The sequence below is a fragment of the Salmo salar genome, chromosome ssa01 (assembly GCF_905237065.1).
Source record: "Salmo salar chromosome ssa01, Ssal_v3.1, whole genome shotgun sequence".
Taxonomy (NCBI): Eukaryota; Metazoa; Chordata; class Actinopteri; order Salmoniformes; family Salmonidae; genus Salmo; species Salmo salar.
The window spans coordinates 10,169,522-10,183,631 of record NC_059442.1 but is presented as its reverse complement, the minus strand read 5'-3'; the positions used below and the strand labels follow the sequence as shown (position 1 = coordinate 10,183,631).

The 14,110-nt window shown below is 42.4% G+C and overlaps 1 protein-coding gene across 1 annotated transcript in view; it reads left to right on the top strand.

Moving 5' to 3' along the window:
- The window catches only part of mdga2a (MAM domain containing glycosylphosphatidylinositol anchor 2a), a 206,916-nt gene that overhangs the window by 69,815 nt on the left and 122,991 nt on the right, over positions 1-14,110 (top strand). Inside the window, exons 3-4 of the mRNA XM_014210233.2 lie at positions 5,488-5,662; positions 8,532-8,728. Of these exons, the coding sequence (XP_014065708.2) occupies positions 5,488-5,662; positions 8,532-8,728 (372 nt within the window). The remainder of the gene's footprint in view (positions 1-5,487; positions 5,663-8,531; positions 8,729-14,110) is intronic.

Genomic DNA, 14,110 nt, shown 5'->3' with positions numbered 1-14,110 from the left:
AAGAAATGCATTACTGTATTTTTTGTACATTATATTGTATATATTGAAGCATATACAGTATAACACATCTATAAGCATATTGTAAATGTGACATTATAGCTACATATATTACCGTTCAAACGTTTGGAGTCACATAGAAATGTCCTTGTTTTTGAAAGAAAAGCACATTTTCTGTCCATTAAAATAACATCAAATTGATCAGAAATACAGTGTAGACATTGTTAATGTTGTACATGACTATTGTAGCTGGAAACGGCAGATTGTTTATGGAATATCTACATAGGTGTACAGAGGCCCATTATCAGCAACCATCACTCCTGTGTTCCAATGGCACGTTGTGTTAGCTAATCCAAGTTTATCATTTTAAAAGGTTACTTGATCATTAGAAAACCCTTTTTCAATTATGTTAGCACATTTGAAAACTGCTGTCCTGATTAAAGAAGCAATACAACTGAGAAATTGCCAAGAAACTGAAGATCTCATACAATGCTGTGTACTACTCCCTTCACAGAACAGCACAATCTGGCTCAAACCAGAATAGAAAGAGGAGTGGGAGGCCCCGGTGCACAACTGAGCAAGAAGACAAGTACATTAGAGTGTCTGGTTTGAGAAACAGACACTTCACAAGTCCTCAACTGACAGCTTCATTAAATAGTACCTGCAAAACTCCAGTCTCAACGTCAAATTGGAATTCTGAATGCCAGTTTTTGTGGGGGGGACAGTGTCTGGGGTCTAGAAGTTTTAAAGCTGCTTTCTCTCTATTTACTGAGTAAAAAGCTACAGCGGTTTTACTTAAATCCAAACTTTGAGGTTCAAGTTGCTGAGAGAGAGAGAGGACATCCTATTAACCCCCCCACCGAAAAGAAAGCCGTGTGTAGTTAAGCCCCATGAATTCCAAAGCTGTTCCTTAACCAACACCAATCTGTGTGTAAACAAATCCATGCTACCTACCATCTTGAGCAAAGCATGAAATTCATTTTATCCCCCTGATTGCCACCCAAAGCTAGGTTCCGGATCTGTCCGATCTCAGAACGTGCCTCAACCCCAGTGGTATTATTATTGTTTTTATTCTTCCTTCTGTGGTGCCGTGAGAAAAGTAGATCACCGAACCAGACCAAAAGTTATCTGTCTTGGAAAATGGGGGTGTGAAACGTTTCAAATTAGCTAGTGAGAGGGGATGAGTTGCAAGGTGGAGGTGTTGGAGGGTGGGGTAGGGGTGTTAGTGGCTGCACAATGCCCGCCCCACACATAACCTTCTTGAATGGATCTCTGCTTCAGCTCCGTGGACTGCAGATCCCGCCTTCCCCGCTCATAAGTAGCCCGTACAGGAAGGCTCACACAGGCCCCAGCCAGGTCCATTCCAGGGCTGAATGGACAATTTCCTCTAATTGTCTGCATGACTGCCAGAGGGATTGTTGTATAGTGGGAGTGGAGTGCAGTGTAGAGTCGTGGCCAAAAGTTTTGTGAATGACACAAATATACATTTTGACAGTCTACTGCCTCAGTTTGTATGATGGCTATTTCCATATACTCCAGAATGTTATGAAGAGTGATCAAATGAATTGCAATTAATTGCAAAGTACCTCTTTGCCATGCAAATTAACTGAATCCCCAAAAACATTTCCACTGCATTTCAGCCTTGCCACAAAAGGACCAGCCAAAAGTTTTGAAAAGTCAGTGATTCTCTCATTAACATAGGTGTGAGTGTTCACGAGGACAAGGCTGGAGATCACTCTGTCATGCTGATTGAGTTCGAATAACAGACTGGAAGCTTCAATAGGAGGGTGGTGCTTGGAATCATTGTTCTTCCTCTGTCAACCATGGTTACCTGCAAGGAAACACGTGCCGTCATCATTGCTTTGCACAAAAAGGGCTTCACAGGCAAGGATATTGCTGCCAGTAAGATTGCACCTAAATCAACCATTTATTGGATCATCAAGAACTTAAAGGAGAGCGGTTCAATTGTTGTGAAGAAGGCTTCCGGGTGCCCAAGAAAGTCCAGCAAGCGCCAGGACCATCTCTTAAAGTTGATTCAGCTGCGGGATCGGGGCACCACCAGTACAGAGCTTGCTCAGGAATGGCAGCAGGCAGGTGTGAGTGCATCTGCACGTACAGTGAGACGAAGACTTTTGGAGGATGGTCTGGTGTCAAGAAGGGCAGCAAAGAAGCCACTTCTCTCCAGGAAAAACATCAGGGACAGACTGATATTCTGCAAAAGGTACAGGGATTGGACTGCTGAGGATGGGGTAAAGTAATTTTCTCTGATGAATCCCCTATCCGATTGTTTGGGGCATCCAAAAAAAAGCTTGTCCGGAGAAGACAAGGTGAGCGCTACCATCAGTCCTGTGTCATGCCAACAGTAAAGCATCCTGAGACCATTCATGTGTGGGGTTGCTTCTCAGCCAAGGGAGTGGGCTCACTCACAATTTTGCCTAAGAACACAGCCATGAATAAAGAATGGTACCAACACATCCTCCGATAGCAACTTCTCCCAACCATCCAGGAACAGTTTGGTGACGAACAATGCCTTTTCCAGCATGATGGAGTACCTTGCCATAAGGCAAAAGTGATAACTAAGTGGCTCGAGGAACAAAACATCGATATATTGGGTCCATGGCCAGGAAACTCCCCAGACCTTAATCCCATTGAGAACTTGTGGTCAATCCTCAAGAGGCGGGTGGACAAACAAAAACCCACAAATTCTGACAAACTCCAAGCATTGATTATGCAAGAATGGGCTGCCAACAGTCAGGATGTGGCCCAGAAGTTAATTGATAGTATGCCAGGTCGGATTGCAGAGATCTTGAAAAAGAAGGGTCAACACTGCAAATATTGACTCTTTGCATCAACTTCATGTAATTGTCAATAAAAGCCTTTGACACTTATGAAATGCTTGTAATTATACTTCAGTATTCCATAGTAACATCTGACAAAAATATCTAAAGACACTGAGGCAGCAGACTTTGTCAAAATGAAAATCTGTGTCATTCTCAAATGTTTGGCCACGACTGTAGTCTAGTGTAGTGGAGGTGAGTGTAGTGTAGTAGGGAAAGGGGGATACCTAGTCAGTTGTACAACTGAATGCCTTCAACTGAAATGTGTCTTCCGCATTTAACCCAACCCCTTTGAATCAGAGAGGTGCGGGGAACAGTGGGTTAACTGCCTTCCTTAGGGACAGAATGACTGATTTTTACCTTGTCAGCTCAGGGATTCGATCCAGCAACCTTTGCGTATTCCTAGACCATTGCTGCTGCCGACCGCAGTAGTTTTCTTCCTCACCTTCGGAAGCCAAACGCTCCACTGATCGTATTTTTCTATTTTTTATTTTACCTTTATTTAACTAGGCAAGTCAATTAAGAACAAATTCTTATTTTCAATGACGGCCTAGGAACAGTGGGTTTACTGCCTTGTTCAGGGGCAGAACAACAGATTTTTACCTTGTCAGCTCGGGGATTCGATCTCGCAACCTTTTGGTTACTAGTCCAACGCCCCCATATACAGTATATACTGTATATGTAAATGAAACTGATGGTATATTCTGTATATGTAAATTAAGCTGATGGTATATACTGTATATGTAAATGAAACTAATGGTATATACTGTATATGTAAATGAAGCTAATGGTATATACTGTATCTGTATATGAAACATCCATTCAGATGGATAGCCAGGCAGCGGGAGACTGGTGTTCTCATCCTCCTCCCTTCTCAGATCACTAATTCCAGGCATGCCTAGATTCTTGTTGCCTTGTTTCAGATGCATTTCTCCTCCAAACACTCAAACACATGAAATACTTAATGTGGGCGGCAGGTAGCCTAGCGGTTAGAGCATTGGGCCAGTAACCGAATGGTTGCTGGTTAGAAGAATCTATCAGTGTGCTCTTGAGCAAGGCACTTAACCCTAATTTACCCCAGGGACGCCATACTACTATGGCTGACCCTGTAAAACAACACATTTCACTGAACCTATTATAAAGACTGCTTATCGCACACGTTTAGTGCCATTGAGAATACCTCAAAGAGTTGCATGGAATTCAGCTGTTTTCTGTGGTTCAGTTATAGTTCTGGTTTTCTCAGAGTTCTCATGCTGAATCCAGACTCACTGGATGGCGTTGGAATGTAAGACACGTCGCTGTCTCACAAGAACCACTCCAACACAAGCCACCTTCTAAATATTTGATGCGCTTGTCCTTTTAATGGCTTTTGAATAGTGCCATAGATATACATTTCAGTCAGTTTTACCATGGAGATTTTTGTTATGTATTTTAAAAAATAAAATCACCTTTATTTAACCAGGTTAAAACAACTTTATTTAACCAGTTTAGAACAAGTTCTCATTTACAACTGCAACCTGGCCAAGATAAAGCAAAGCAGTGCGACAAAAAACAACAACACAGAGTTACACATGGGATAAACAAAAGTACAGTCAATAACAATAGAAAAATCTATATACAGTGTGTGCAAATGGAGTAAGGAGGTAAGGCAATAAATAGGCCATAGTAGCGAAGTAATTACAATTTAGCAAATTAACACTGGAGTGATAGATGTGCAGGTGATGATGTGCAAGTAGAAATACTGGTGTGCAAAAGAGCAAAAAAAAGTCAATAAAAACTAAATGGGGATGAGGTAGGTAGATTGGGTGGGCTATTTACAGATGGGCTGTGTACAGCTGCAGCGATCGGTTAGCTGCTCAGATAGCTGATGTTTAAAGTTAGTTAGGGAGATATAAGTCTCCAACTTCAGCGATTTTTGCAATTCGTTCCAGTCATTGGCAGCAGAGAACTGGAAGGAAAGGCAGCCAAAGGTGGTGTTGGCTTTGGGGATGATCAGTGAGATATACCTGCTGGAGCACGTAGTATATGGGGCTTTGATGACAAAACCGATGGCACTGTGATAGACTACATCCAGTTAGCTGAGTAGAGTATTGGAAGCTATTTTGTAAATGACATCGCCGAAGTCGAGGATCGGTAGGATGGTCAGTTTTACAAGGGTATGTTTGGCAGCATGAATGAAGGAGGCTTTGTTGCGAAATAGGAAGCCGATTCTAGATTTAATTTTGGATTGGAGATGCTTAATGTGAGTCTGGAAGGAGAGTTTACAGTCTAACCAGACACCCAGGTATTTGTAGTTGTCCACGTATTCTGTATGTATGTATTACAGTTTGATATGTTGTTGCTGTTCTCAATAGAGAGAATATTATGGACACATAAAGAAAAGGTACTATTGATTTTTACTGATTGATTGATTGTTTATTCACAGGCTGAATAAAGCCCATATTCGAAAAAATTTACATTATTAGTCCATTATTTAACCTTTTTTAAAACATGCACTACATTGGCTCATTTGAATCCAGAATAGCAGGTGTGTTTTGCAATATAATTTATCCCATGGCTGACCCAATTTACCGTCAGTCCAGCCTGTTGTCCATAGCATTAGTCCTCGGTCAGCAGATGTCACCTCTGACCTCTTATCTCTTTCCTACCCCAGATCCGATGGACCAAAACAGCCGGTAGCGCCTCGGACCGCTTCCAGGACTCCAGTGTGTTCAACGAGACCCTGCGCATCACCCGCATCCAGAGACTCCAGGGTGGACGCTACTACTGCAAGGCTGAGAATGGCCTGGGCTCCCCAGCCATCAAGTCCATCCGAGTGGACGTCTACTGTGAGTGGACAGGCCTCGGTCGCCTGCCTGCCCTTTTCTCCCTCTGCTCTCCCCCGGTGTTCGCAGCACACATCATCAGTTCTGTCCTTTTCCCCCCCTGCAGATTGCCTGTGTCCACTTACCCATGCCTTGCGTTTAAACTACTGAACGACAGGCATTCACTCGCTCTCTCCTAGTCCTTACCCTCCCAGGCAACATGACGTTGTGGCTGAATGAAAGTCGTTTTAAAGCAGGTTAAAGCAACGTGGCTTTTTGAAACACATTAAGGTCTTAAAAAGAAAACCACCACAGGTAGGACATTGCAGTGAATGAAATGTGCCATACACTCGCTTGAATGCCGCCCCCCCAGTAAATAACAACATCTACCTTACTCAGGACAACCCAGGTGTTAATTGCAGACAACGGCAGCCATTTCTCTGCGGATGCTGCCATCATATAAGTGACATTGCTGTTTTTATTCACTCAGTAAAGGAACTGCCCCCCAGCTGTGTGAAGTCCTGACAGTACAAATAGCTGAAGAAAAGGATAGCTCTGAAACAGAAGGGGATTGTGATTTCCAGCAATACAGACTGAGAGTGCATTCCAAATGTCACCCTATTCCCTACATCGTGCACTACTTTTGATCACGGTCCATAGGGCTCTGGTCCAAAGTAGTGCACTATATAGGGAATAGGATGCCATTTGGAATGCACCCTTAGACGCTTGAAGTCCTGCTGCTGATTCCTACATTGCAAATGAGGAAAAGCAGCAACCACACCTCAGGAAGTGTGTCTTAAATACCCACTGGGCAAAAAAACTGGTTGAATCAACATTGTTTCCACGTCATTTCAACCAACAAAAAAAACATGTATGTGATGATGTTGAGTCACCGTGGAAAACTGATTGGATTTGCAAAAAGTCATCAACGTCAGAGGATTTCATCTTTCTGTCACCCAACTTTTAACCTAAATCCAACGTCATGGTTGACTTCACGTTGAATTCACATTAGTAGGCAAACCAACCAAATGTAAATAAAAACTAGACGTTGAATTGACGTCTGTGCCCAGTGGGGAGAGAGTTCACCCAAATTGCAAATGTAATTTTATGGCTATAGGAAGTAGCTTGTAGTCACACATTGGTGTTCACTTCTCAAGTAGTACTTTATAGTGTTTCATTTGTGGAGCCGTTTTAGGCCTTGAGAGACGGATTGGGTTCAGCATTTAGATGGTGAATTCATTAATCGTTCTAATTGCTCTGTTTATCAGGGCTGATAATTGCAAATTGACTGAAATGAAGCATTATGCAGATACTGCAAGTTTTAGTGCATCACATTACTGGTGTTTGCATACCTCACTCTCTCCAAAGCAGCGATTCAATTTCCAAATGTCAGAGGACAGACATAATGTATGGGTTTACTGTGGCAGTCTAGATAGATATACTTACTCTCTGTGGATGAGTTGTATCTGAACTAACCCTAACCCCTAGACGCTTTACGCTGAAATCTGCCCCTACCCCGCTTCTCCTCCAAAAGAGTCAGCTACAAATTCCTCAACCCCCAAAAATGAGGTTGATCGAGTCAGCGTCTCCATGTTTGAAAATTCAGTGTGCCCCGGTTTCCGGGAGCTGAAAAATACAAAAACAAGACAAATGTGGTGCGTCTGCACTCTGTGCTTCCGAGAGAAAGGAGAGAAGGAGAGGATAGATGGGTTACTGCTGAGATACAAGATAAATAGGAGGAGGAGATGGACAGTGGCAGACAACATTGCCAGGGGGAGACAATGAGCCACAGAGCCATTACCCCTGACTCGGAGATCAGAACCCTTGCTTATTGTCTCATCTGTGCTCCACTGGGGGAGTCTTTTATCCATCCTGCCCTCTTCGCTACACCAGCTGATCAAAGCAATGACACGTGTTGCTGTTTCGCTGCCATTCAGCGATGCCGTGTTGGAATCCTTGCTGGTTGGTGATAAAGCACACGGATGACCCTGATAGAGACTGACTGACATGAAATTAGAAACTGTACGGACTAACTGACGCGGACTAATCTACAAAGCCATTTTTTATTATAAAAAAAGGCAAAGACGTTATAATGGTTTGTATAGGAAATGAGTCTGGCTCTGGACTGCCCGTGGCAGTAGTTAGTCGGCTGGTGGAAAACAGCTTTTTCAAGGTGCTTGTCTGCATCCCAAAGTAGCCCATACTAGGTGGCTCTTCCATGGAGCACGTTTTAGTCATTAGAGAGCTCTTATCAAAATCACATTTTTTAAAAGCTCCCTCTTGATTGGAGTGGGAGCATTGGAGTCTTAAGTGGTCCTTTTCACTGAAATTTGTCCCCCCCAAAAAAATCTAAGCACCTTAGTGCAGTGTGTGTGTGTGTGTGTGTTTAATTGACACTAATGAACGGGGTTGAGGATTCCTGACATTTCGGACGTATGACAGAGAGAAAAAAAGTGTCATTTTGATGTGGTTGTAGACCGTAGAAGTCAGGGATTGTCATTTCTGATGCTCTCCTGAAAAATATATAAAAACGATATATTTATATGATATTTCACATGATATTTATATGATTGATATGATATTTATAAGGGAATTACATTTGGCATGTATAACACATCATGTTTTTTCCTTCTTTTCATGCACATTTAGCGTGAGTGCATCGCAGGCTCCATGATGAGCTTAAGGGGGAACATTTGATCGCAAAAGATGACAACAGCTGTTAACCACTTGAACCAGCACAGTTCATTAAATCACAGCCACTGTACATAAATAGGTCCCTGGGACTAAGTAGATCATGTAATTGCACTTCATGCCTTGACCTACACAAGTGTGTGGAAAAACAAAGACTGCTTGCAGGCACCTTGATGCCATTGTTTCTATGTTCTTGCTCTAGATTTGGATGATCCCATTATAACTGTCCACCAGAGCATCGGGGAGGCTAAGGAACAGTTCTACTATGAGAGGACGGTGTTCCTGCGCTGCATGGCAAACTCCAACCCCCCGGTGCGCTACAGCTGGAGACGTGGCCAAGAGTTCCTGTCCCAAGGCTTGGATAAGGGCGTGGAGATCTACGAGCCCTTCTTCACACAAGTAAGCCCAGAGTCCACACCTGCTGCAACAGCTAGATTAGGGGTCTGCAACTCGTGGCCTGGGGGCCAAATCCGTCCCGAGAGCGGCTTTCTTGTGGTCCCACTAGGGCTGTGGCTGTCACGTAATTTCGTCAGCCAGTCATTGTCAAGCAAATAACTGTCGGTCTCACGGTAATTGACCGTTAATTAATATAAACACATTTAGCATCTCCTGGCTTCCATATACAGCCTACAAGCCACTGATGCAGACCTTTGGAACATCTACATTAAAAAAATTCTAATAAATCCATGTAATATAGCCAATACCTTTACAATAAATACATTATTTATTTTAGACAGGTCTAAAGAAGCATGATATGAAGAAAATATAGTCTATTTCAGAATAACAGAATAGCATACTCTGAGTTGTCCTCATGCTAGGTCCTGATGTGGCTATGCCAACATTTCTGTGGGCCACGGTAGTTCATTTAGCAGACAAGATTTGCTTAGAATTACATTGCATTATTTTATATTATTTTATAGTATGAAGAATACAATTGAACAAAGCTGAATACAATATAAATATTTTCTCCAAACGATTTGAGGGAGTGCGCACATGTGGCTATTCTGTGTTGAGCGGTTAACAAAGAAATAGGTTCTCCTATATTCTTAATTTAGAGTTATTAATGTAACTTTAGTTGTTCTACAAACGTTGGGCTATATGTTTGGATTTTTAATACATTGTCAGGCTGCATGATGAGACTAATGATGATTTGAAAAAAGTAGCTTGAAAGGTATGAGCTCTGCTTAGTTTTTTTTGCGCAGGCTGTACACACTTCATTAGTCTCTCATTCACAATTTGACAAGCACTTGATAATGCCTCGAACTTCACGGCGGCATCCATTGTGGCCTTAATGCACCCGAAAAATATCTATGCCTTTTGCGGCCAGTGGCCGTTGTTTCCTTGGCCCGTAGTGCTGCATTGTGCCCTTTTCCCTGAGTGCTGCGCGCTCCGAAGCGCCTCTCACTCACATGGCACTCCATCACGTGATCGGGTCTTTCTCACAGGCTACAAGTGAAGACAGACATATCGGGTACGCTACTGCACGTGTCCTTATCCATTTCCGAGGTGCATATTGAAGATATTGGAAGAACTGTCCACATTTACTTTTCGTCAGCCAACAAGAACAGTAGGCCTAACGAACAGCAAAAGCACTAGCCTATGTCAAACTACTATCCCCCATAGTACAAAAGTCGACATTCTATTCTGTGCGAGAAATACATTTTCCAAACATAGTCTGGGACAGTTGTGGGATGCAATAGATCCCAAATGAATACAAACACTAGCATTAAAAAAATAAATGTTTAGCTTAAAATGTTGATAAACTATTAGGCTATTTCTTCTCATTAGAAGCGCAGCAATGCGCACATGGTAGTAGGCTATAAGCACAATGTTCCATTAGCGGGAAAACAACATTATCAAAAGTGACCGCAAATGTGATTATGCATGTAATGCTTTTATTATAAAGGTGCATTTATATGGTGAAAATGATCTTCCCCAAACTTGAAACTCACACGCTGCTTATGTATGTCAGTTAGGCTCTACACCCCTTATAAAGTGGATTAATGTGCTTCATTTTAAGAAGTTATTTGTCCACTTTAGTTGTGATACAAACATCAAAACATATAGGCCTATGGGCTAGGCTACATGAGGTGTGTGACTATAATGATAAAAAGTCGCAAAAAAAAGGCATTGTTTCTTGCCTTTGCTGGGCATCATTCACAAGTGATAATATATAGTTCACAAGTGATAGGCTAATATTGTCACCCATCACACAATTCTTGATTTAATCTTGTCTTTACATATACTAAATAATATACACTACCAGTCAAAAGTTTGGACACCTATTCATTCCAGGGTTTTTCTTTATTTTTACTATTTTCTACATTGTAGAATAATAGTGAAGACATCAAAACTATGAAATAACACATATGGAATCATGTAGTAACCAAAAAAGTGTTAAACAAATCAAAATACACTACCTTTCAAAAGTTTGGGGTCACTTAGAAATGTCCTTGTTTTTTTTAAAGAAAATAACATTTTTTGTCCAATAAAATAACATAAAATGTATCAGAAATACAGTGTAGACATTGTTCATGTTGTACATTATTTTTATTTCGCCTTTATTTAACCAGGTAGGCCAGTTGAGAACAAGTTCTCATTTACAACTGCGACCTGGCCAAGATAAAGCAAAGCAGTGTGACACAAACAACAACACAGAGTTACACATGGAATAGACAAACGTACAATCAATAACACAATACAAAAAAGTCTATATACAGTGTGTGCAAATGGCGTGAGGAGGTAAGGCAATAAATAGGCCATAGTAGTGAAGTAATTACAATTTAGCAAATTAACACTGGAGTGATAGATGTGCAGATGATGATGTGCAAGTAGAAATACTGGTGTGCAAACGAGCAAAAAAGTAAATTAAAACAATATGGGAATGAGGTAGGTAGATTGGATGGGCTATTTACAGATGGATTGTGTACATCTGCAGCGATCGGTTAGCTGCTCAGATAGCTGATGTTTAAAGTTAGACAGGGAGATATAAGTCTCCAACTTCAGCGGTTTTTGCAATTCGTTCCAGTCATTGGCAGCAGAGAACTGGAAGGAAAGGCGGCCAAAGGACGTGTTGGCTTTGGGGATGACCAGTGAGATATACCTGCTGGAGCGCGTGCTACGGGTGCGTGTTGTTATCGTGACCAGTGAGCTGAGATAAGGCGGAGCTTTACCTAGCAAAGACTTATAGATGACCTGGAGCCAGTGGGTCTGGCAACGAATATGTAGTGAGGGCCAGCCGACGAGAGCATACAGGTCACAGTGGTCGGTGGTATATGGGGCTTTGGTGACAAAACGCATGGCACTGTGATAGACTGCATCCAGTTTGCTGAGTAGAGTGTTGGAGGCTATTTTGTAAATGACATCGCCGAAGCCGAGGATCGGTAGGATAGTCAGTTTTACGAGGGTATGTTTGGCGACGTGAGTGAAGGAGGCTTTTTTGCTAAATAGGAAGCCGATTCTAGATTTAATTTTGGATTGGAGATGTTTAATATGAGTCTGGAATGAGAGTTTACAGTCTAGCCAGACGCCTAGGTATTTGTAGTTGTCCACATATTCTATGTCAGAACCGTCCAGAGTAGTGATGCTAGTCGTGGGCAGCGATCGGTTGAAAAGCATGCATTTAGTTTTACTAACGTTTAAGAGCAGTTGGAAGCCATGGAAGGAGTGTTGTATGGCATTGAAGCTCGTTTGGAGGTTTGTTAACACAGTGTCCAAAGAATGGCCAGATGTATACAGAATGGTGTCGTCTGCGTAGAGGTGGATCAGGGAATCACCCGCAGCAAGAGCGACATTGTTGATATATACAGAGAAAAGAGTCGGCCCGAGAATTGAACCCTGTGGTACCCCCATAGAGACTGCCAGAGGTCCGGACAACAGGCCCTCCGATTTGACACACTGAACTCTTATCTGAGAAGTAGTTGGTGAACCAGGGGAGGCAGTCATTTGAGAATCCAAGGCTGTTGAGTCTGCCGATAAGAATACGGTGATTGACAGAGTCGAAAGCCTTGGCCTGGTCGATGAAGACGGCTGCACAGTACTGTCTTTTATCGATGGCAGTTATGATATTGTTTAATACCTTGAGCGGGGTCTGAGGTGCACCCATGACCAGCTTGGAAACCGGATTGCACAGCGGAGAAGGTATGGTGAGATTCGAAATGGTCAGTGATCTGTTTATTAACTTGGCTTTCGAAGACTTTAGGAAGGCAGGGCAGGATGAATATAGGTCTGTAACAGTTTGGGTCTAGAGTGTCACCCCCTTTGAAGAGGGGGATGACCGCGGCAGCTTTCCAATCTTTAGGGATCTCGAACAATACGAAAGAGAGGTTGAACAGACTGTTAATAGGGGTTGCAACAATGGCGGCGGATAATTTTAGAAAGAGAGGGTCCAGATTGTCTAGCCCAGCGGATTTGTATGGTTCCAGGTTTTGCAGCTCTTTCAGCACATCTGCTATCTGGATTTGGGTAAAGGAGAAGATGGGGAGGCTTGGGCAAGTAGCTGCGGGGGGTGCGGAGCTGTTGGCCGGGGTTGGGGTAGCCAGGAGGAAAGCATTGCCAGCCGTAGAGAAATTCTCGATTATCGTGGATTTATCGGTGGTGACAGTGTGCTCTTATTCTCCATGGACTTTACAGTGTCCCAAAACCTTTTGGAGTTAGAGCTACAGGATGCATATTTCTGTTTGAAAAAGCTAGCCTTTGCTTTCCTGACTGACTCCGTGTATTGGTTCCTGACTTCCCTGAAAAGTTAAATGTCGCGGGGACTATACGATGCTAGTGCAGTCCTCTACAGGATGTTTTTGTGCTGGTCGAGGGCAGTCAGGTCTGGAGTGAACCAAGGGCTATATATGTTCTTAGTTCTACATTTTTTGAAAGGGCCATGCTTATTTAAGATGGTGAGGAAAGCACTTTTAAAGAACGACCAGGAATCCTCTACCGACGGGATGAGGTCAATATCCTTCCAGGATACCCGGGCCAGGTCGATTAGAAAGGCCTGCTTGCAGAAGTGTTTTAGGGAGCATTTGAAAATAATGGAGAGCCACACACTCTAAGAGCTCAGATGCAAAAAAATGTATGTCCAACGTTTTGACAGGCAAACTGTCTTCATCAGGGTATAATCACAAACACTGCAGGGTGACTCGTTTATATAGTGTCGAAAGACACACACAGGTGTCTGTAATCATGGCCAAGTATGGCCTAATATCATTAGTTAATTCTCAAATATTAAAATGACATACAAAGAACAACAAAGAAAAAACAAATGGATAGCATACGATCATAGATTCAATTTAGACTACATAATCCTACAAACAATTACAATCGCAAAGTCACAATAATCAGAAGAATGGCTTCAGATCAAAGTCTACGTTGAGACCGAAGGGAGCAAGGGTCTTTCTATTCTGGTTAGAGCCAGTTTGTGCTGTTCTGTGAGATCTTGAGTTGTGCGAGATCTTGAGTTTCTTGGCAATTTCTCACATGGAATAGCCTTCCTTTCTCAGAACAAGAATAGAATGACAAGTTTCAGAAGAAAGGTCATTGTTTCTGGCCATTTTGAGCCTTTAATCGAACCCACAAATGCTGATGCTCCAGATACACAACTAGTCTAAAGAAGGCCAGTTTTATTGCTTCTTTAATCAGAACACAGTTTTCAGCTGTGCTAACATAATTGAAAAAGGGTTTTATAATGATCAATTAGGCTTTTAAAATGATAAACATGGATTAGCTAATACAACGTGCCATTGGAACACAGGAGTGATGGTTGCTGATAATGGGCCTCTGTACGCC